Source organism: Euprymna scolopes, chromosome 44, assembly GCF_053919585.1.
Source record: "Euprymna scolopes isolate OS-2025 chromosome 44, ASM5391958v1, whole genome shotgun sequence".
NCBI lineage: Eukaryota > Metazoa > Mollusca > Cephalopoda > Sepiida > Sepiolidae > Euprymna > Euprymna scolopes.
In genome coordinates, this window is record NC_136525.1 from 33,871,070 (window position 1) to 33,893,560 (window position 22,491).

A 22,491-nucleotide genomic window follows, 5' to 3' on the forward strand; every position below is an offset into this window, starting at 1 on the left:
ATGCGATAGTTCTTATTGATGAAATTCTTTATTTGGTCAATCAACTCTGGTGTTCTGATTTCCTTACTCCTCCCACACCTCTCATCATCCCTCACAGACTCTCTGCCTTCCTTAAGTCTCTTATGCCACTCAAAAATTGATGTCGATTCATGCAAGATGGTCCAAAAGCAGTTTGAAGCATTCAATACATTTCTATGGCATTTTTTCCAAGTTTAAAACAGAATTTTATTGCATATCGTTCTTCTAAAGTGTCCTTATGTTCAGATTGCATTTTTGAAATTCACCAGCTTTAGTAGTATGTATTCCAATTTCTGCTGTAGCTGTCCATTTGAACTTCAAATCATAAAAATTGGCCAGTCATCTCATAAGATGTATAGCAATAACATACTGAATTTTCAGGAATCTACAACAATTTTAAATGCCTGGACAAAAATAGTCTGGAAACTTATTGAAAGGACCTCATATCTTGTGAAACTTGGAAATTGCAAGGATCTGTGGTATAGTGGATAAAGTATGTGGTAAAATTCAGTTGTAAAGTTAAACTCTTCTGGAGGTTGAAGGTCCAATCTTCACTGCAGGCAATACTCAAGATACAATTGCAAATTACTTAGTACTTATATCCAGTTATGACGGAATGAACGCATACTACCTCTGTGGATTAAATAAAATATTCCATTCAAAATTCTGTGCAGATTCCCAAGTTCGACAAAAAGATTCACCTGATGAAGATCGGAGGTTATATTGACCAAAATGTTATGAAAATGGCACTCAAGATGAGAACAGTAGTCCAAAGAATCCAAATAATATAAAAACGTGTTTATTTTCATATTCAGTTGATGAATTTTCTTTTGCATTTAAAAAGAATTGCAAATCTATATAATTATTTCATTAAAAAGTATAATTGGAAATAATTTAGAATTTATCATTTTTTTTTTAATAAAAAAATATTTGATTTCAGAAATTATCAAATGCAGTTGTGGAAGCTTTCATTCGTTTCCATGAGGAAGGTTTGATTTATCGAAGTGATCGTTTGGTAAACTGGTCCTGTCAGCTTCAATCAGCTATATCAGATATTGAGGTGAGTGTAAACATTTTACTTGAAATAATTTTTCATGAGAAAAGTGAGGAAAAAATATGGAATAAAAATGAAAAAAAATATAAAGTTTTCTATGATTAGGGTGGATGCCATTGAAAGTTTCAGAAAAAAATTATATAAAAAAAATGATTTTTCATTTCATAAATTGATTTTCAAAAATTTTCAAATTTAACCTTATAAAATAGTACTTTTAAAAGATGCAACTATCTCCTCCGAATAAATGATTTTTTCCTTCACCAATGTGATGCCCCCATATATGGGAGCGTGTATATTTTAAAAATATAATTATCCACGGACACATTTTTTTGTCAGCTTTCTGATGCATCAGCATGGCTGGATCTAGCAAGATTCTAAACTAAGAATTCAGAGACTGATGTCTGAAGCTCTACAACTGAGCCAACCCCCAGTAGTAAAATTTGAAAGAATGTATCATAATTTATAGATATCATTTTATTTTAATGTGGACTCAAGGTTGGGAAAGAATGTATCACAATTTATTTTATTATTTTATTTATATTTGTTTACTTGAGATGCTTTGAAGATATTCAACTATTTATATGGAAAATCATTTTATCTAAATGCTAGGCAAAAATAATTTTTCCTTTCACCAGTATAATGCTGCTGTATATAGGAGCATATATATTTTTAAAATATGATTATTCAGTGATACGTGTTTTCTCATTTTACATGTGTGTGCATAATGCCTGAAGAGAACTTGAATGCCGGCTAGACACTCTTTGTGTAGGTCAACCTGGCATGAGGATGCTTTTCCCTTCAAGTAAACCCTGACCAAAAAATCACATAGTATTCACTACCCAGAGAAGATCCCCTCAATATGGCTAATCCACACTGGGCTTTTACAAGGAATGGTGCACCTTCTCCAAGTGATGTTACCTCAAGTAACAACACTAAGCCAGATACTTCACCAGACTAGACAAATTTTTGTCCTGGAATCCAGTAAGAGACCAAAAGAAAGCTAATACTATAACATATTAAAATGGCCAATTGAAAAGAGGAAAATTATGGCATCAACTTCTTTACTCAGTGTTTAAGAGATAAAGGAGAAGTTTAATGAAATATTCAAATATTTATGGATCTCGTATAGATTAGATCAAGTGTTTATGTATCTCATATAGATTAGATATTTATGGATCTCTTATAGGTTAGATCAAGTGTTTATGGATCTCATATAGATTAGATATTTATGTATCTCGTATAGATTAGATCAAGTGTTCATGGATCTTGTATAGATTAGATCAAGTGTTTATGTATCTTGTATAGATTAGATCAAGTGTTTATGTATCTCGTATAGATTAGATCAAGTGTTTATGTATCTCGTATAGATTAGATCAAGTGTTCATGGATCTTGTATAGATTAGATCAAGTGTTCATGGATCTTGTATAGATTAGATCAAGTGTTCAAGTATTTTGTATAGATTAGATCAAGTGTTCAAGTATTTTGTATAGATTAGATCAAGTGTTTATGTATCTTGTATACATTAGATCAAGTGTTTATGTATCTTGTATAGATTAGATCAAGTGTTTATGTATCATGTATAGATTAGATCAAGTGTTTATGTATCTCGTATAGATTAGATCAAGTGTTTATGTATCTCGTATAGATTAGATCAAGTGTTTATGTATCTCGTATAGATTAGATCAAGTGTTTATGTATCTCGTATAGATTAGATCAAGTGTTTATGTATCTCGTATAGATTAGATCAAGTGTTTATGTATCTCGTATAGATTAGATCAAGTGTTTATGTATCTCGTATAGATTAGATCAAGTGTTTATGTATCTCGTATAGATTAGATCAAGTGTTTATGTATCTCGTATAGATTAGATCAAGTGTTTATGTATCTCGTATAGATTAGATCAAGTGTTTATGTATCTCGTATAGATTAGATCAAGTGTTTATGTATCTCGTATAGATTAGATCAAGTGTTTATGTATCTCGTATAGATTAGATCAAGTGTTTATGTATCTCGTATAGATTAGATCAAGTGTTTATGTATCTCGTATAGATTAGATCAAGTGTTTATGTATCTCGTATAGATTAGATCAAGTGTTTATGTATCTCGTATAGATTAGATCAAGTGTTTATGTATCTCGTATAGATTAGATCAAGTGTTTATGTATCTCGTATAGATTAGATCAAGTGTTTATGTATCTCGTATAGATTAGATCAAGTGTTTATGTATCTCGTATAGATTAGATCAAGTGTTTATGTATCTCGTATAGATTAGATCAAGTGTTTATGTATCTCGTATAGATTAGATCAAGTGTTTATGTATCTCGTATAGATTAGATCAAGTGTTTATGTATCTCGTATAGATTAGATCAAGTGTTTATGTATCTCGTATAGATTAGATCAAGTGTTTATGTATCTCGTATAGATTAGATCAAGTGTTTATGTATCTCGTATAGATTAGATCAAGTGTTTATGTATCTCGTATAGATTAGATCAAGTGTTTATGTATCTCGTATAGATTAGATCAAGTGTTTATGTATCTCGTATAGATTAGATCAAGTGTTTATGTATCTCGTATAGATTAGATCAAGTGTTTATGTATCTCGTATAGATTAGATCAAGTGTTTATGTATCTCGTATAGATTAGATCAAGTGTTTATGTATCTCGTATAGATTAGATCAAGTGTTTATGTATCTCGTATAGATTAGATCAAGTGTTTATGTATCTCGTATAGATTAGATCAAGTGTTTATGTATCTCGTATAGATTAGATCAAGTGTTTATGTATCTCGTATAGATTAGATCAAGTGTTTATGTATCTCGTATAGATTAGATCAAGTGTTTATGTATCTCGTATAGATTAGATCAAGTGTTTATGTATCTCGTATAGATTAGATCAAGTGTTTATGTATCTCGTATAGATTAGATCAAGTGTTTATGTATCTCGTATAGATTAGATCAAGTGTTAGCCCCAAGAAATGGAGCCCCTTTATTTCTGAGAACTTTGACTGAAATAAAATTAAGTGAGATATATATCTTCTATATTGAATTTCTGTTTGTCTGTTCTGTTTTTTCTCGGAAAATGGGCTGATCTGGCTAAAATTTTGTATGGACCTTTGTTATGCTAAGGTGCAGTCAACTGAGTATTATAGTATTCATTCGATTCACAGTTAAGTATTAATAGGAATTAATATTTAATGCAAAAATGAGCACAAACGTAACCATATTCAACCATTAATTTAACGTAAAGCACTTATTCTAATTCAATGTGGCTAAAAATCTAGTATATATTAAGGCAGCAAGTATGGAATTTAATGTTTTGTAATCTTAGTGATTTTTTTGTTACAGCAAGCAAGCTCTTGGGTGTCAGATAGTAGTTGTTGAGGTATGGCTTCTAGGGGTCTTTTTTCGACCATATATATATATATATTTCTATAGTGCAGATGCATTTACTGGCACTAACCTAGTGAGGTGATGAAGACTAGTGCTCTTATCAAGACATCTATAGATGATTGCCTACCGAGAGTGCTTTACCTGCCCTTAAACATGAATGTTCCTATTTATTTTCCTCCTCATGAGCACAATAACCGTTTTTAATGTGGGGAAGATCCAGCTCCCCAAAAAAGGGCCCTCTGAATGGAAATTAAAATTGTTGATATCATCCTGATTGTAATTGTGTGTTATGACTTTCAAAAAATGATTGCAAATCTAACCTATGTAAATTTAATCAAATTTCTGTAAGAAGTAATTTTAAGCATAAAGCTGGATGGTCTTTCTGGCGCTAGCCAATTTAGGCGGTAGGGATCAGTAGGGATCAGTGCTCTTATCAAGACACTGCCTCTATGTGATTGCTTACTAAGTTTGATCTAGTGCTAACAAAAATAACATACATTTTACTTTTCAAGTTTGTAATGCAAATAGTGAAATCAATAATAATCTTCTGATGTTATATAGAAAGTCACCATTCACCCATGCATGGAGTATTGTCACCACATCTGGGCTGGTGCATCTACCACTAGTCTCCTCCTCTTAGACAGGGTTCAGAAAAAAGTCTCAAATTAAATTAAGTATCACACTATTGGTCAAGCTCCAATCTATGTTCCAGTGCAACAATGTCACATCTCTGTGCCTTTTTTTTACAATTACATTAATGGAATGTGCTTTGATGAACAGCAATTTTATCTTAATTTCCAATTCCAAAAACGATTGCCTTAATTTTATGTTGTTTAGAATTTCATTTTCCATAGCTGTGCTAGCATTGATAAAAAGGACACACATTTATTGATTTTAACTACCAGTAAAACTAAAATCTATAGATCATAATAACAAATTTCAGTATAAATGAGACCAGAAAAAATAACTGTTAAAAATGATACAAGTAGATAAATAATAAAAAAAATATCACAGGTGAAAAATATAGATTAAAATGTCACAATGAGTTTCTCGTTTTATTTATGATTAAACGTCCAGAATGGGAAGAGAAGATGAAAGGAATACACGACATGCAACGTTGGGGTCAGCAATCATTGTCGAGCGGAGGACGACCTCGCAAGTAGATGAGAACTTAAAAAACTGAAATTTTTATTTTTTTTTTAGATGATTAAGCAATTTTAGAATTGAAATATGAATTTAGAACAGAATCTGTAATTGTGTTGGAATCTGGAAACGTATTAGTATCATTCTATCAATTACATTCAAATTATCACACAAACATTTTGCTATGTTTGACAAAATTTTAACCGACATATACTTGCTGCCTTCTGGCTATTATGTTTTAGTTTTCCTTTACATTTTTAATTTGTCTTTTTAATTTATTTTTTATTTATGTTTTATCTCGTATGTAATTTTCTTTATATTTCAAGGTTGAAATGTTGCCAGTTGAAGGAAAGAAGTACCTCAAAGTTCCTGGTTATGAAAAAATGGTAGAATTTGGAACTCTGACATCTTTTGCCTATCCTGTTGTTGGATCTGGTAAATGTTTTTGCTTTGGTTTTTCTGGAAATATAAAAATGGTAAAGATTAATGCTAAATTCCAGTTGAAAGAAAGACGTTAAAAGCATCTGTTTCTGCAGAGAAAAATGTGAGCATGAAAATTAATATGGTTAAGATTGAGCTTAGAAAAGAAAAGGACTAGTTAAAACTGGTAAAGAAAAAGACAAGATATTCTAGTAAAAAATATAATAAATTTATAACTTTTGCAGCATTAAGAATTTTTTTTAAAAATTCAATTTAACATTATATATAAATTCTTAATGCTGCAATATTTTAATTTATAAATTTATATTTTTTATTCGAATATCTTGTCTTTTTCTTTTCCAGCTTTAATAAATAATCCTTTTACTTTTCTAAGCTTAATCTTAACCATATTACTTTTCATGCTCGCATTTTTCTATGTATCTATGATTTTTCCAGGCTTTGCTTTGAAATATTTTCTTTTTTGTGTTAAATATCATACACATTGTCAACAATCCATAAAAAAATTATTACCAACTTCTTAAATTGACTAAATAAAAAAAAATCAACTAAAAGATGTAATTAAGTAAATAAACAGAAAGAAAGGATAAAAAAAAGAGAGAGAAACAGAATTAATGGGTGACATCATAAGCGAAATATTATCAGTCCTAGCACGGCAAAGAGCATCACTTTTGTTAACTCTCTCTATAATGTAACCCAAATAAGATGGCATGTGAGCAACATTCCTGCTATGATTTATGAAGGTGTCTACGACAAAAAGTTGCTATGGTAACCAACAGCCAATCAGAAGAAACCGTCCCTAACATACCTTACTAATTTTGAAGACTTTTGAACACCAGTAATTTTATTTTAACTTTTGTTTTAATGAACGAAAATTGAAAATTTTTTTTTTTCAAAATATAGCTGAGAAGATGACCTATGAACTGTAAAAATTGTTTGAAATTTGGTCGTAAAATGAGTGAGCGGTGAAGCTTTAAAGCAGTTCAAAATGAGTAAAACTAACACTTAAATATATCATTCTAACACGGTAGTGGTTGAATGATACAAGAATAGATGCTTTTAAGATATGATCATTCAATTTGCATATTTAACAAGAAAACTTTGTGAAACTTTGTTTCTACAGCAAAGCTTCCTATGCTAACTATAAGAGATCCATTTTGTTTATATGTGTACACAATATCTTGCGTTATATATTGTAGTAGTTCAGTCAACATATTAATACATTAATATTAATACATAGGCGATTAGCACACCACTGACATTCGCTCTGAAAGCCTACTGATTTCAGCCCAGCTATTTCCCGGGCAAACACAAATCAGTTTGAGTCGATGACTTCAATGAAGACAAACTGGCATTCTTTCTCTTCCTTCGTCATTATCATGGTGATGAGACAAGAATAAACTCAAAAGCAAATTATGTTACCTTTATTATATTTCTCTTAGCTTTTCTGTCCGTCCATTTCACTTTTTCTTGGAAATTACTGAGTTGATCTGGCTGAAATTTTGTATGGATCGTTGTTATGATAAGGTGCATCTAACTAAATATTGTTAGATAAGAAGGGCTGGCCCCTTCTCATAAGTAAGACAGACTAGATAAGTGAAAATGATATTAGGAAAAGGCTAGAATCGAACCCTGTAGGCAAGTGTTAAAGATAATGGATAATTGAAATCCTACGAATGGTGTCCATTGTTAATTCTTTTAGAAATAATTAAATATTATTTATGTCGGAAAAAAAAACCGATTGTCCATTCTTTCAATAACTGGATATTAAATATGCCAGTTAAAAGAATGGACAATGCGAGTTAAAAAATATTGTTTAAAAATAGGTTAGATATTAAACAATTAGAATTGGGAATTTTTTGTTGCCAAAAGTGTGTTTGGACAGATGTATGTAAATCCATGTGAAAATTAGTCACGTTGGAAACCACACTTCTGACGTCATAAACAAAGGAGATTTCTCTATATTTAATATAAATATTTAACGCAAAAATGAACACAGATTTTAACTATAATGAACTATCAATTTAGCATAAAGCAATTCATCTGTTCACTAAGTTTTGCCCATTTTTGACAGGCTAAAACATCTAGTTATATATATATATATATATATAGAGAGAGAGAGAGAGAAGACAAAATTTTCCATGTGACCCTTCAAGTTGGATACATGCAGATTTGGACGAGGCCACAAAATGACTATCTCCTGTCTCGATACTCTCAGCAAACACCACACTCAAACAATATTTCCCTCCTATCTTTTGGGTTTGCAGATCCCTTTGGGCTATAACACTTTTCTTCTAGCATGATATAGCATCTCTATGTTTTCTTAATGTTTTATAAGGTAAGCTGATCTATCCATTTTAGAAATAAATGAACTTGCCCGTATACAACAAATATAGTTACATCTAAACATCATAGCAGCAATGGCTCCAGAATCATGATGTGTACTTCTATATTTTGTTAAATATACTGTTTGTGATATTCTTACAACACAGAATTAATGCCTTTTTAATGTAAGCAATATTTACAAGTATTGAATTTTGGCATGAAATAATTTCAAAAGTGTTGATATGCCATAAAACAGACAAACCACATTAATAAATGTATCATTAAAAAAATGATTAAATAACTCAAATAATTTATGTGTTATACAATTGACACGATCATGTCAAACCCGAATTTTATTTCTATTTTTTATTATTTGTCTGATTTTAGCTGAGGAAGAAATTATTGTTTCTACAACCCGTCCAGAAACGATGCTTGGTGACGTTGCTGTAGCAATACATCCCCAAGATGAACGTTTTACTCACCTTCATGGAAAACTCCTTCAACATCCATTCTTAGATCGTCAAATTCCCATAATTCTGGATGAGTTGGTTGATAAAGAAATGGGAAGTGGTAAGGCTTTTGTTTCTATTTTTTTCTGTTTTGTTTCTATTTTTTCTGTTTTGTTTCTATTTTTTTCTGTTTTGTTTCTATTTTTTCTGTTTTGTTTCTATTTTTTCTGTTTTGTTTCTATTTTTTTCTGTTTTGTTTCTATTTTTTTCTGTTTTGTTTCTATTTTTTTCTGTTTTGTTTCTATTTTTTTCTGTTTTGTTTCTATTTTTTTCTGTTTTGTTTCTATTTTTTTCTGTTTTGTTTCTATTTTTTCTGTTTTGTTTCTATTTTTTTCTTTGTTTCTATTTTTTTCTGTTTTGTTTCTATTTTTTCTGTTTTGTTTCTATTTTTTCTGTTTTGTTTCTATTTTTTCTGTTTTGTTTCTATTTTTTCTGTTTTGTTTCTATTTTTTTTCTGTTTTGTTTCTATTTTTTTCTGTTTTGTTTCTATTTTTTCTGTTTTGTTTCTATTTTTTTCTGTTTTGTTTCTATTTTTTTCTGTTTTGTTTCTATTTTTTCTGTTTTGTTTCTATTTTTTCTGTTTTGTTTCTATTTTTTTCTGTTTTGTTTCTATTTTTTTCTGTTTTGTTTCTATTTTTTTCTGTTTTGTTTCTATTTTTTCTGTTTTGTTTCTATTTTTTCTGTTTTGTTTCTATTTTTTCTGTTTTGTTTCTATTTTTTTCTGTTTTGTTTCTATTTTTTTCTGTTTTGTTTCTATTTTTTTCTGTTTTGTTTCTATTTTTTCTGTTTTGTTTCTATTTTTTCTGTTTTGTTTCTATTTTTTTCTGTTTTGTTTCTATTTTTTTCTGTTTTGTTTCTATTTTTTTCTGTTTTGTTTCTATTTTTTTCTGTTTTGTTTCTATTTTTTTCTGTTTTGTTTCTATTTTTTTCTGTTTTGTTTCTATTTTTTTCTGTTTGGTTTCTATTTTTTCTTTTTTGATTCTATTTTTTTATTTTTTGTTTCTATTTTTTGTTTTTTTCCTTTTTTCCTTTTTCCTTTTTTCTCTTTTTCCTTTCTTTTTTGTCTTGATTCCTTAGTCTAATTTAGAGATTATGGGAACAGATCGATGCATCACAGTTTGAGTAAACTTGGTCTCATGATCATAATAGTTTTGTCAGAAGTTCTTGTTTGAGAAGAATCCCCAACTCAACTGGGCTTTTGATTTAATCTAGGAGTTTCTTGGTTTTTGTAAAATGGTTCTTTTTATGCTTGGCAGTGAGTAGTTGACTCTTTAGAAACTTTTGTGTTATCATCCAAAGAATAGATGAGTCAGTACATTACAAAATGACCACAGCTTTGTCAATGGGATCACAAATCCAGCAGCTGCCACCCCATGCAGAAGGATAACCTCTAACCTTTCTGAAAACAAGTCCACCTGTAAGCTGTGGTTAGCAACCCGTGATGCATTAGGATCAGATCCTGCTTACTGAGCCATTCTGTCACTTCAGCCTGAACTTTGGCTAGATGGGAGGTTGGAGAAGTTAATCTGATTCTTCAAAAGAATAGCAGAACTTTATTTCTCCTTTTTTAATTTTTTTCACAAATAGGTACTGGAAGATGGTAGTTGAGGTTTAAAACAATAAAGATTACCAATGCAAAGAGTAATATTTTCAAAGACTATAGCATTCTGATACTAATGCATTCTAGAGATATAAATAATGAATTATTTTACCTATATATTTTTTTAACTTTATTTGGAATGAAATAAAGATGTGTGTGTGTCGGCACTAATCCTATTCGGGTTTAGCCGGCTTCATCCTTCAGAGAAAGTTTTCATGGGAGTATGAAATTCACAAGCAGTCCCCACCAGGAGAGATGACGACGTTAGGATTTTTTTTTTTTTTCAACTCTTGCAGGAAGGTGTTGATGTCCTCCTACATATAGCACCTGAAATTCCTAAATTGGTCACCCATTTTAGTAATGACCAAGCTCAACGTTGCTTAACTTCAATGATCTGATGGGAACCTGTGTGTCAATGTGATTATGCCGTATATAAAATGCTGTATATAAATAAATATAAATAACATATGCATGGCTGGTATAGCATAAACCAAACTAAATATAATATAATAAATATTGAATATAATAATCAAAATGAAGACAAAACATTTTAATCATTGAAATTAAGGAGAGTAGAAAGTGAAAATTTCGGTATCCTCGTAACTTTCACTTCCCTTATTTTGTCCCTTTAGTCCTCCCATTCCATGAACAATATTTCTGACAAAGGGGAAGAATTGCTGTTTTTTGATATCGGAAGTTATTCAGTTAGTACTTATTATTGGATAATTTTTGACCTTGAAGTATTTTTTTTTTTTTTTTTTTTTTAGTTCTTTACATAAAGTGGCTTTATACTATGTCTGAAATGATTTCTATGAAAAAATATTTTTTTAAATTGATTTTTTTAAATTGATTTTTTTTAAATCGATTATTTTTAATCGATTATTTTTAAATCGATTTTTTTTAAATCGATTTTTTTAATTGATTTTTTTTAATCGATTTTTTAAAATTGATTTTTTTTAATTTGATTTTTTTAAATTGATTTAAAAAAAAATTTTTTTTTTTAATTGATTTTTTTTCCATTGATTTTTAAATTTATTTCTTTAATTTTTTTTGAAATTGATATTTTTTGAAATTGATATTTTTTTTTTTTTTTATATTTTTAATAGGTGCTGTCAAAATCACTCCTGCACACGATTACACGGATTATGAAATTGGCCTCCGACACAATTTGCCAATCACGCAACCTGTTATCAATGATGAGGGCAAAATGTACAATGTGAGCCCTCCATTTGAAGTAAGTAATGTTCCCTACTTTTTCTTTCTATATGAAAAATGTTATATATTAAGATCGGCTGTGAAACCCCAAATAATCAATGAAATACTTTTGAATATTTGGGCCGTGTGTGCCGAGAAATTATTCTAAAATAAAGCGTACACCTATAAGAACAATAATTATTAAATGTATCAAAAGGTCATTTGAATAAAAATTATGAATCTGACATCTTGTTAATACCTAAGCTGTGTGTACTGCAAGATCGTTTTAACAAAACAGCAGAAGTCTTAAGCAGTCTGTAATTATATTCTTAGTATTGACCGTATTGAGGATAGAACCTTCAATCCTGTTGCTACAAAATTGTTAAAAACTTATTAAACCGTCTAAAACTAAGCTCTTCCACACAAAAACATTATCCATTGAATTAAAAAATATCAAAGAAGTCCTTATTAATAAAAAATTCTTATTATATCATTGTTGAACAAAACAAAAATTAATGATTTGAAACTTAAAAATACGACTACAAATGATAATAATATTTCACATCACAATACAAACTACAGGATGGCCCATTTAAAAGTAGCCCAGAAAAATGTAGTAGAGAGGAGGAACATCGTTTAAATTACTTGTAGTGTTATAAAAGATGCTGGAAGTGCTCCCTGTTGACATCTATGCATTTCTGGGCACGTTTAACAACGTTTGCAGATACTGCCTGAAGATTTTCTCTGGTGATTCTCCTGATAGCGTTGGTAATGTTCTCCTTTAGTTGGTCTAGATTGTGAAGATTATTTGCATAAACTTTTTGTTTTAAAGTCCCCAAAGATAAAAATCACATGATGACAAGTCCGGAGAATGTGGTGGCCATAACCCTTTTGCTTATCGTTTTCTCTTCCGTAAACATGTCATGAACTCGTGTCAGTGATCTGTGAGACGTGTGGCATAGGGTGCCATCTTGTTGTAAAAAGAATTGGATTTTATCTTGTGGTGTCAGTTGGTTGTTAAGAGAAAGATTAGATATATCGAGCTACTTTTAAGTGGGCCACCCTGTATATTAGCTAGTTTATACTATTGTAATAAAACTTTAGATTAGAAGAAAAATCTATACAAAATATTGTACATGTTTGAATATCCTCAGTTGACAATAAAATTAGATTCATTATTTACTAAAAATTTAAAAATTCTATGGAATGAGAAATATATTTTATCAACAAATATGTTTGGAAAAAACTGATATTTTTCTAACTAGAGCAAAAAATTAGTTTTTGGAAATAAAAACCAATAACATGCAGCAAATACGAGTTTAAGATTTCTTTGAAAATAGTGTTCATTGTATTTTAAGTATAGAACTGACCCAAATGAGATAACTGGTGCAACCAGATTAGGCTGTCGAAAAATTACTCCCTGACACAAATCTTACATTAACACATTTCTGTTTTTGTTTTTTCCTTTTTAATTTTTGCACAACTAAAGCATGTTCTACAAAAACAACATCCCCCCCACATCCTTTTTTTTCTTTTCTTTTTGTCATTCCACCCCTACTTCCTTACTGATTCCCTAACTTAAAAATACCAACCAAAATAATAAAAACAACCAAACTAAAATCCATAAATATTTAAAGAAACAACTGGAGATAAAAAGTTTTTCCAATTGATCAGATTCCACTAGACCCTGTCGGCAGGGCATCAGAATGTGCTGACTGCCCCCCCCCCCTGCAGAGAGTAGAAATCCCTCAATGAGGCTACCTGTTGGCCATAGGTAGTGACCCGTAATACCATTAGGATGGGATCCTGGTAGTTGAGAGACTTGGAGGTCAGGTTTTAGTACCCCCACTTCCCAACGCACCACTTCGGTCCTTACTAGGCTAGACGGGCGGTCTGAAGGGCCCGATCCGATCAATCGGCTGGTTACATCAAGCCCCACCATATATTGCCCACCCCATAAACCTATCATTAACACAATATGCCTATCCCTTCCCCGCAAATAACATCTACTTCCTAATATATGGTGGAAAGCGGTGGCTGAGGGTCAGTCAATGAAGTGAAATATCTATAACATGGCTGCAAACCCTTTAAATTACTACGTATCATATAAATCGAGTATATCATCTTTGTATCCTTGTTGAGCCTGGGCGAATGGGTTTCCCCCCAGGCACTTCCCATATAGGGCACCTAGATGGGTGCGGTACAAAGATGATGAAAAACCAATCTTATTTGATTATGGCTTTTATTACGCCCAAAACCCCCCAAAAAAGAAGCTTTTCAGATGTTTCTGACATTTCAAGTTCAGAGGATGAATAGAAATGCTCAAAGAAAACTCAATATTTTTAGTAATGGAAACACTTGAAAAAATGAAATAAAATTTCACCTTTTACAACGGAAAAAATTTTTTCTCAAAAAATAAAACCCAAAATGATAAAGCGACTGCAAAATAACACCATACTTATTGAATTGAAACAAGAAACACAAGCTAAGGAATTCTCAAATGGCAAACTTTTAACAATATCAAAATTAAAACTGATCCCCATCCAGGAGGAGTCATTAGATGCAGTGAACTAGTAAATTGCTTGACTGAGGAAATTTTATCTAACCTTTCATCCCAAAGTGTTACAGAAGTAAAAAGAATAAAACGAAATGGAGAAACTATTTTGACAAATACATATATACTCTCCTTTGACTCCACAAATCCCCCAAGTGATATTAAAATTGGATGCCTAAAAGTAAACGTTGAAAAATACATCCCAAACCCTTTAATGTGCTACAATTGTCAACAATTTGGACATCACCAATCCAAATGCACCAAATCACCAATATGTATAAGATGTGGTGAAAACTCAAAACATAGTGACTGCAAAAAAGACCCCAAATTCTCAAACTGTAGTGAAAACCATTCAGCTGACTTCAAAGGATGCAAAACATGGCTAAAAGAAATAACAACAATAAAGTACACAAAAATATAACCTTCCCGGAAGCCAGGAAAATTATGAACGCAAGATACTCAGAAGTAACCAAGATACTCAGAAGTAACCAAGATACTCAGAAGTAACCAAGATACTCAGAAGTAACCAAGATACTCAGAAATAACCAAGAATACTAAAATCAAATCAAAGTTGTCAAAGCCATACAAAAAATCCTCCAGAAATTAAAACTGAAGAACTATCTCAATTGATAAAAGAGATGAAAGACCTAATGAAAGAAATTAAAACTGAAGAACTATCTCAATTGATAAAAGAGATGAAAGACCTAATGAAAGAAATTAAAACTGAAGAACTATCTCAATTGATAAAAGAGATGAAAGACCTAATGAAAGAAATTAAAACTGAAGAACTATCTCAATTGATAAAAGAGATGAAAGACCTAATGAAAGAAATTAAAACTGAAGAACTATCTCAATTGATAAAAGAGATGAAAGACCTAATGAAAGAAATTAAAACTGAAGAACTATCTCAATTGATAAAAGAGATGAAAGACCTAATGAAAGAAATTAAAACACTAATCCTGAACTCTGGAAATAATCTACAGAAGAGAGTACAACAAAAAAAAAAACAGAACCAACAACCAAAAAACTCAAATCGAACAAAGAAAAAGAAAAAACTCATCAAATGAAACAACACCATCACCAAATAAAACGAAAACTAAAGAAAAAACAAACAAACCAAGATCTAGATCCCAATCAACCTCAAGGAAGAAACAAAATAGGAACACTGGAGGAGATGGAGGTAGAATACAAGACACCCCCAGACAAATAAAATGACAGACCACAATAAAAAAAAACTCAAACTATCATTCAATGGAACTGCTGAGACTTAAGGCAAACATAAATGAATTACTATTGTTAATATCTAAACTACGACCTGCTATCATCTGCCTCCAGGAAACATTTCTGAAGACACGCGATAACATCACTATAAATAACTACACCTAATACAACTGGACAGAGGGCCTCCAGAGGTGTATCGATTCTAGTTAGAAATGACATCCCTCAGAGTGAAATAACTCTAGATACCACATTACAAGTAATTGCTGTGAAAACCACTTTACATGAAACCATCAACATTTGCTCCATGTATATCATATCCCACCATATGACTCCATAAATGAAGCCAAAGTCAACAAAAACTTCCTAAACCACACATCCTAGTAGGAGACTTCAACAGCCACAACATCATATGGGGAAGCAATAAAACAGACGCAAAAGGTAAAAAACTAGTAAACATCAACAATAACAATCCGTCCCTCATGAACCAAATCTCCAATATATACCTCCACCCTGCCTCAGGTACATACTCAGCCATTGATTTGTCGCTATTCGACCCAGCCACATTAATGGACTACAGTTGACAAGTGTATGACTCGTGTGGTAGCGATCACTTTCCCATTATACTTGAAAACTCAATCCCGATTGAAGATAACCCCCCCCCCTCCAGATGAAAGCTAAACAAAGCTAACTGGGAGGAATATAAAACCCAATGTAATGCAAAATTAATAGACAAAGATGAACCGGAGAACTCTATGGAACACTTCACTGATACCTTGATGTCAATAGCTGGGGAATGTATACCCAAAGGCTCCAAATCAAAAAAATATAAAAGACCTTGATTTAATGAAGATTGCCAAAAAGCGGTAAGATTACGTAAAGCTGCACTGCGAAAATTTAAGTCGTCCCACTACCCACAATCTAGACCAATTCAAACAAAACCGAGCAAAAGTCCGTAGAACAATTAAGGAGGCCAAAAGAATGTCATGGAGAGTCTACCTCAGCAAACTAAACTCTAACACCAAAACAAAACAAATCTGGAATATGGTTAGAAAGATAGCTGGTAAAAATCGACCAACACCGTTAAAACATCTGTCAAAAGATAATACAAAAATAATCAGCAAAAAAGATATAGCAAATGTACTCGCAGAAACCTTCTCAAAAAACTCCTCTAGCGAAAATTATAAACCACAATTAAAAAAAAATCAAACTAGATGCTGAAAGTAACAAACTAAACTTCAACTCAGACAATGTAGAAGATTACAACAAACCTTTCACCCTATCTGAATTAACCGATGCCATAAACAGTTCTCACAACAGTGCAAGTTCTTGAAACAACTACCTCAAATATCCTTAATCTACCTCCAAAACATCTTCAACAACATTTGGATCAGGAGTGAATTCCCTGACATATGGAAACAAGCAACAGTGATCCCCATCCCAAAACCTGATAAAGTTAAGTCTGATCCCAAAAGCTACCGACCCATAGCATTAGCAAGTTGCATATGTAAAACATTCGAAAGAATAGTGAACAAAAGACTAACTTAGTACCTTGAATCAAATGATTTGATTACAAACCTCCAAAGTGGGTTCTGAAATAAAAGAAGCACCATTGATAACCTGGTACGCTTAGAAATCTTTATCAGAGAGGGATTCATAAAAAAGGAACATACAACGACCATTTTCTTCGATTTAGAAAAGGCCTACGATACAACATGGAGATATGGTATCATGAAAGACCTACACAATCTTGGACTAGAGGGCAGACTACCCAAATTAATAAGTTTTTTTTGTCCGACAGAAACTTTAAGGTCTGTGTGGGATCCACCCTTTCTGACCTCGAAAACCAGGAGGAAGGAGTCCCACAAGGAAGCATACTATCAGTCACTTGATTTAATATAAAGATTAACAATATTACCAAATGCTTAAGTCCTGGAACCGACTGCTTCCTATATGTCGATGACTTCTTGATCTGTTATAGATCAAAAAATGTCCAAACAATAGAGCGACAGTTGCAGCTGAACCTAAACAAAATAAACCGGTCGGCCACAGAAAATGGGCTTAAATTTTCCGAATCAAAAACGAGGTGCATGCATTTCTGTAATATTAAAAAAATGCACGATGATCCAACCCTCAAACTTGATGGTAAAAAAATTGATATTACTGATCAATATAAATACCTAGGGATCATTTTTGACAAAAAATTGAATTTTATTCCCCATCTGAGATATTTAAAGCAGAAATATCACAAAGCACTACAATTATTAAGAGTTGTTGCCAACACAGACTGGGGAACAGACCAACAAACGCTCCTAAAACTATACAGGACTCTAATTCATTCGAAACTGGATTATGGCTGTTTCATTTATGAGTCAGCAAGGTCTTCCTACATAAATATCCTTGACCCCATTCACCATGAGGGACTAAGACTGATCTTGGGAGCATACAGAACATCCCCCAAAGAAAGTCTATATGCAGAAGCCCACGAAGCACCCTTAAAGCTTAGGCCGGAAAAACTTGGCTTACAATATTACTTGAAACTAAAGTTTTGCCCAACAAACCCTGCTTATGTACCTTTGACTCCAAATATAGAAACCTATTTAGCAGAAAAGAAAAAGCCATAAAAACCTTCGGACTTCGAATGGAAACCAATATAGAAGAATCTCAAATTCCAATAACAAATATCCACCATTCTATAATATCCAAAAGCCCACCATGGACTATGAGACAACCAGATGTAATGCTCACCTTAAATGAAAATAAAAAATCAAAAACAAATCCTGCCATATTTCAAGAACTTGAAAATATCAAGTTATGCTACTCTGACTATACATACATAGATGGCTCGAAGGATAACAATAGAGTTGGATGTGCAGCTACCTACAACAATTAGCAAACGACTTCTGAACAAAGCCTCTATATTTAGTGCTGAAACCAAAGCCATAGATTTAGCACTGGATATCATTGCTGAGGAAAACTCAGAAAAATTCATTATATTCTCTGACTCTTTATCCATTTTAACAGCTATAAAAAATAGAAAACAGGAGAACCCCATAATGATCAAACTCTTAAACAAAATAAATCTCATTACCAACCAAAAGAAAATAATATTCATCTGGATCCCTAGCCACATGGGAATCAAGGGCAATGAAAGAGCCGATGCTATGGCTAAGGAGGCAATGAAGTTGAACCTTGATGGGCACAGGATACACAGATATTGGACCCCTGATCAATAGCTATATAATTGGTAAATGGCAAAGTCAGTGGAATAAAAATATAAATAACAAATTATACAATATAAAACCCACACTTGGAGAGTGGAGGCAGGATCATAAAAAAACAAACAGAAAACAAAATGTCATTTTAACAAGACTTAGAATAGGTCGCACACACCTAACACATTCTTACCTCCTAAAAGGAGAAACTCAACCCCAATGAATTCCCTGTCAAGCACCACTTACTATAAAACATTTACTAACTGAATGTATAGATCTTTCACAAATCAAGAAAAAACACTACAAAGAAATAGATCTTCAAAAATATTCAAAAAGAACAACACCAGAAAAATCTTATCTTACATTAAAGAAATAGGACTCTTCCAAAAAATATAACCCTCAAAAACCTTATATTTTGCAAAAACAAAAACAACCTGCCTTTTCCCACTTTTCCATCCTTCTATTTTCGCCTTCTCTTTCTATCTCCCCCACTTTCTGACTGGTTTTCCAACTAAAAATGTACCGATCAATAATGCTGTAACCATTTTCCCCCTCCCATAGCAAAACCCAATCATATTCTGCAAGGAAGAGAACAAAAATGATAAAATCCACTATAAAACAACCAAACCAAAAGCTACAAACTAACAATTGAAAATACAAAGAGCTTGAAGAATAAAAATCTCATATAAAATAACTGGATACAATATTGAATACTATTCCCAAAATAACTGGATTCGGCATTAAATAACCCACAAAGGGTTGATATGCCGTAACACAACCAACCAACCAACCAAATGAGATAAATTAATTTTTTTTTATCCTTATGTTCACTACTTACAAAGCATATCACCACTTGGACTAAGGGGCTACTAATAAGTACTAATAAATAATCAAACAGTAATATTGTGCTACATAGTTCAATACAAATAATAAAATAATATTGTGCTACATAGTTCAATACAAATAATAAAATAATATTGTGCTACATAGTTCAATACAAATAATAAAATAATATTGTAAGAGAAAATCTTTAATTTACTACTTCAGTCCATAACCTCTTGGCAGACAATATTCTTTGTTTTTCTCTTTTTCCTTTCAAATGGTCATTTTTTTATGTGATGTTTTGTGGAATTCTTTCTTCTACACGTCAAAATTACAAGTTCCTTTCTCATACCATTACAACAATGACGATATATTATCAAAATGAGGCTATATGAATTAAATCATTTCTTTCTGAGAGGTTCATAAGAGTAGTAGTTGATGGGCAGAAATCAGAAGCTCACAATATTAATGCTGGAGTCACTCAGAGGTCCATCCTGGCCCAACTCTCTTCCTGATCTACATCAATGATCTCCCACATCACATCCTAAGATTATTCATAGACATTTATGCTGATGACACTACCATCTATGGTAACACATCAGAGGCCGAAAATGACTAAGCTCTCTCTGATTCTCTCTTCTCTGATTTTGAGTATTTGGTGCAATAGGGAAAGAGGTGGCTGGTTACTTTTAATGCATCTAAAACCAAGCTTCTATCTTTACATCATCAATGCTCTGATCCCCTATCTGGCATCAATTGAAATGAATGGCTCTTTTTTTGGGGAGGCTCTATGTTTTGACAACTTCCAGGCTTGGTATAGCTGGAAATGTCTTTTCAATTATTGAATCATTTCTCTCTGATAGGTTCATAAGAGTAGTGGTTGATGGGCAGAAATCAGAAGCTCACAGTATTTATGCTGGAATCCCTTGGGACCATCCTGGGCCCAACTTTCTTCCTGATCTTCATCAATGATCTTCCAAATCACATCCTAAGATCATGTGTATACATTTATGCTGATGACACGACCATCTATGGCAACACATCAAAGGCCGCTCTGATCCCCGTCTGACATCAATTGAAATGAATGGCTCTCATCTTGGGGAGGCTCCAGCTTTTAGGCCTGACCTTTACTCCTGATATGGAATGGAACGCGTACATCAAATCCGTTGCCAAGGTCACTGGAAAAAATCGTGGAATCCTTCTATCGCACCAGTAGATATCTCACTGCTGATGCAATTCTCTACTTATATAAGAGCCAGGTACGTCCGAGGATGGAATACAGTTGCCACATCTGGGCAGGAGCTGCTAGAAGGACTTTATCCAGCCTTGACAGAGTTCAAAACCGACTTCATAGCCTAATGGGGGATGCCCTTTTCTCTACAACCTTTTTCCCACAGAAGAGACGCTGTGAGCCTGTCTCTGCTTTATCGTTATTTTTGTGGCAAGTGCTTGTCTGAGCTCCAATCTACAGTTCCCCCTGGCCTAACTTTCACAAAAACACTTGCCTAACTGAAACCACTAGCAATAATTTCCCCCACTCTTTGTCTGTGCCTAAACTTAAACATAGATTCCATAAATAAAACTTCTTTTCTTAGAACTACACACCTGTGGAACTCTCTTCCATTTACCTTTTTTCCAGCTGACTACAATTTGGTCATTTTCAAGTCTAACTTAAAAAAGATCTCGATGAGCCACCCCCTTAAGTAATCCAATTTATCAAATTTCCACTACTAACGATTACTACGATATTGTCCCATTGACTACTATACACTCATTAACCCTTATCCTTGAGTGGCCCCCGGGCCTTAATAAGCGGTGACTCCTATGTTAAAAAAAAGAAAAAAAAAAGAGAGCTCACTCTTATATTCTTGTCCAGGTTTGCCTGATTGGTCTTTTTAAAAAAGCAAAATTTTGCAAATTTGGCCTTTTTTGAAGAAGTTAGGCCTTCAAAAATTGTATTTAGCCATTTTCAAAGTATAATCTAATCTAATTTCAAACCAGGAACAAGCAGAATATTATATAGATAAGAAACTTAAAACTCAAAATCTTATAGTAAAAAAACAACTCCTCTCCAACCTATAAAACATTATTAAGAACCAATGTTATTTATAAGTATAAACACTCTTTGGAAAAATGCGACTCCCATAATAATCATAAAACTAATAACTACATTCGTTTTACGACCACTATCCTAACCCACTACCTCATCATACATCTTGTAAACTGAAGCTTAATTCACTAACATTTACAAAAGCATAACTACCCTCCTTGATTTAAGATAAATTTTAGTTAATAACATGCAAATAAGACATTCTTAAACCACTCTTTATCTGTGCCTAAACCTAAACGTAGATTCCATGAACAAAGCTTCTTTTTTAGAACTGCACGCCTGTGGAATTGTCTTCCGTTTTCCTGCTTTCCGGTTGACTACAATATGGTTGTGTTCAAGTCTAACGTAAATAAGTTTTTGATGAGCCGTTCCATATAAGTTATCAAATTTACCGAATTTTCATTACTAATGATTACTATATTATCCAATTTCTACTGTACACTCTTTAACCCTTATCCTTGAGTGGCCTCTTGGCCTTGATAATGTGGTGATGCCTGTGTAAAAAAAAAAAAAAAAAAAAATTTTTTAATTAAAAATACTCAAGACTACCTTTATTAAAACCCAGCAACTTTCAATAAATAATATTATATATGAAACTGGTATTCATATTATTTGAATGCATTGGACTACTCTTCTCATCTTGAGTGTCATTTTCACAATGTTTTGGTCGATGTAACCTCTGACCTTCTTGTCGAATTTGGGAATGTTTCTACTGAACTTGGGAATTTGGATGAAATCTCGAACAGAACCCTTTATTTACTTCACAGAGTAGCACGCTCTTGTTCCGTCTGCTATGACTGGACCTGTGGTGTAGTAGTTAGAGTACTTCAAAAAATCAATTGTAAAATGTGATATCCTCCTGAAGGTTGAAGGCTCAATTTTCAGTGTGGGCAACTAGAAAA

At 32.3% G+C, this 22,491-nt stretch overlaps 1 protein-coding gene across 1 annotated transcript in view; it reads left to right on the top strand.

The window, feature by feature from the left end:
• LOC145268780 (valine--tRNA ligase-like) overlaps positions 1-22,491 on the top strand; it is a 116,632-nt gene that overhangs the window by 32,501 nt on the left and 61,640 nt on the right. The window contains exons 7-10 of the mRNA XM_080124392.1: positions 959-1,078; positions 5,931-6,039; positions 8,755-8,937; positions 11,583-11,710. Coding sequence (XP_079980518.1) covers positions 959-1,078; positions 5,931-6,039; positions 8,755-8,937; positions 11,583-11,710 — 540 coding nt within the window. The remainder of the gene's footprint in view (positions 1-958; positions 1,079-5,930; positions 6,040-8,754; positions 8,938-11,582; positions 11,711-22,491) is intronic.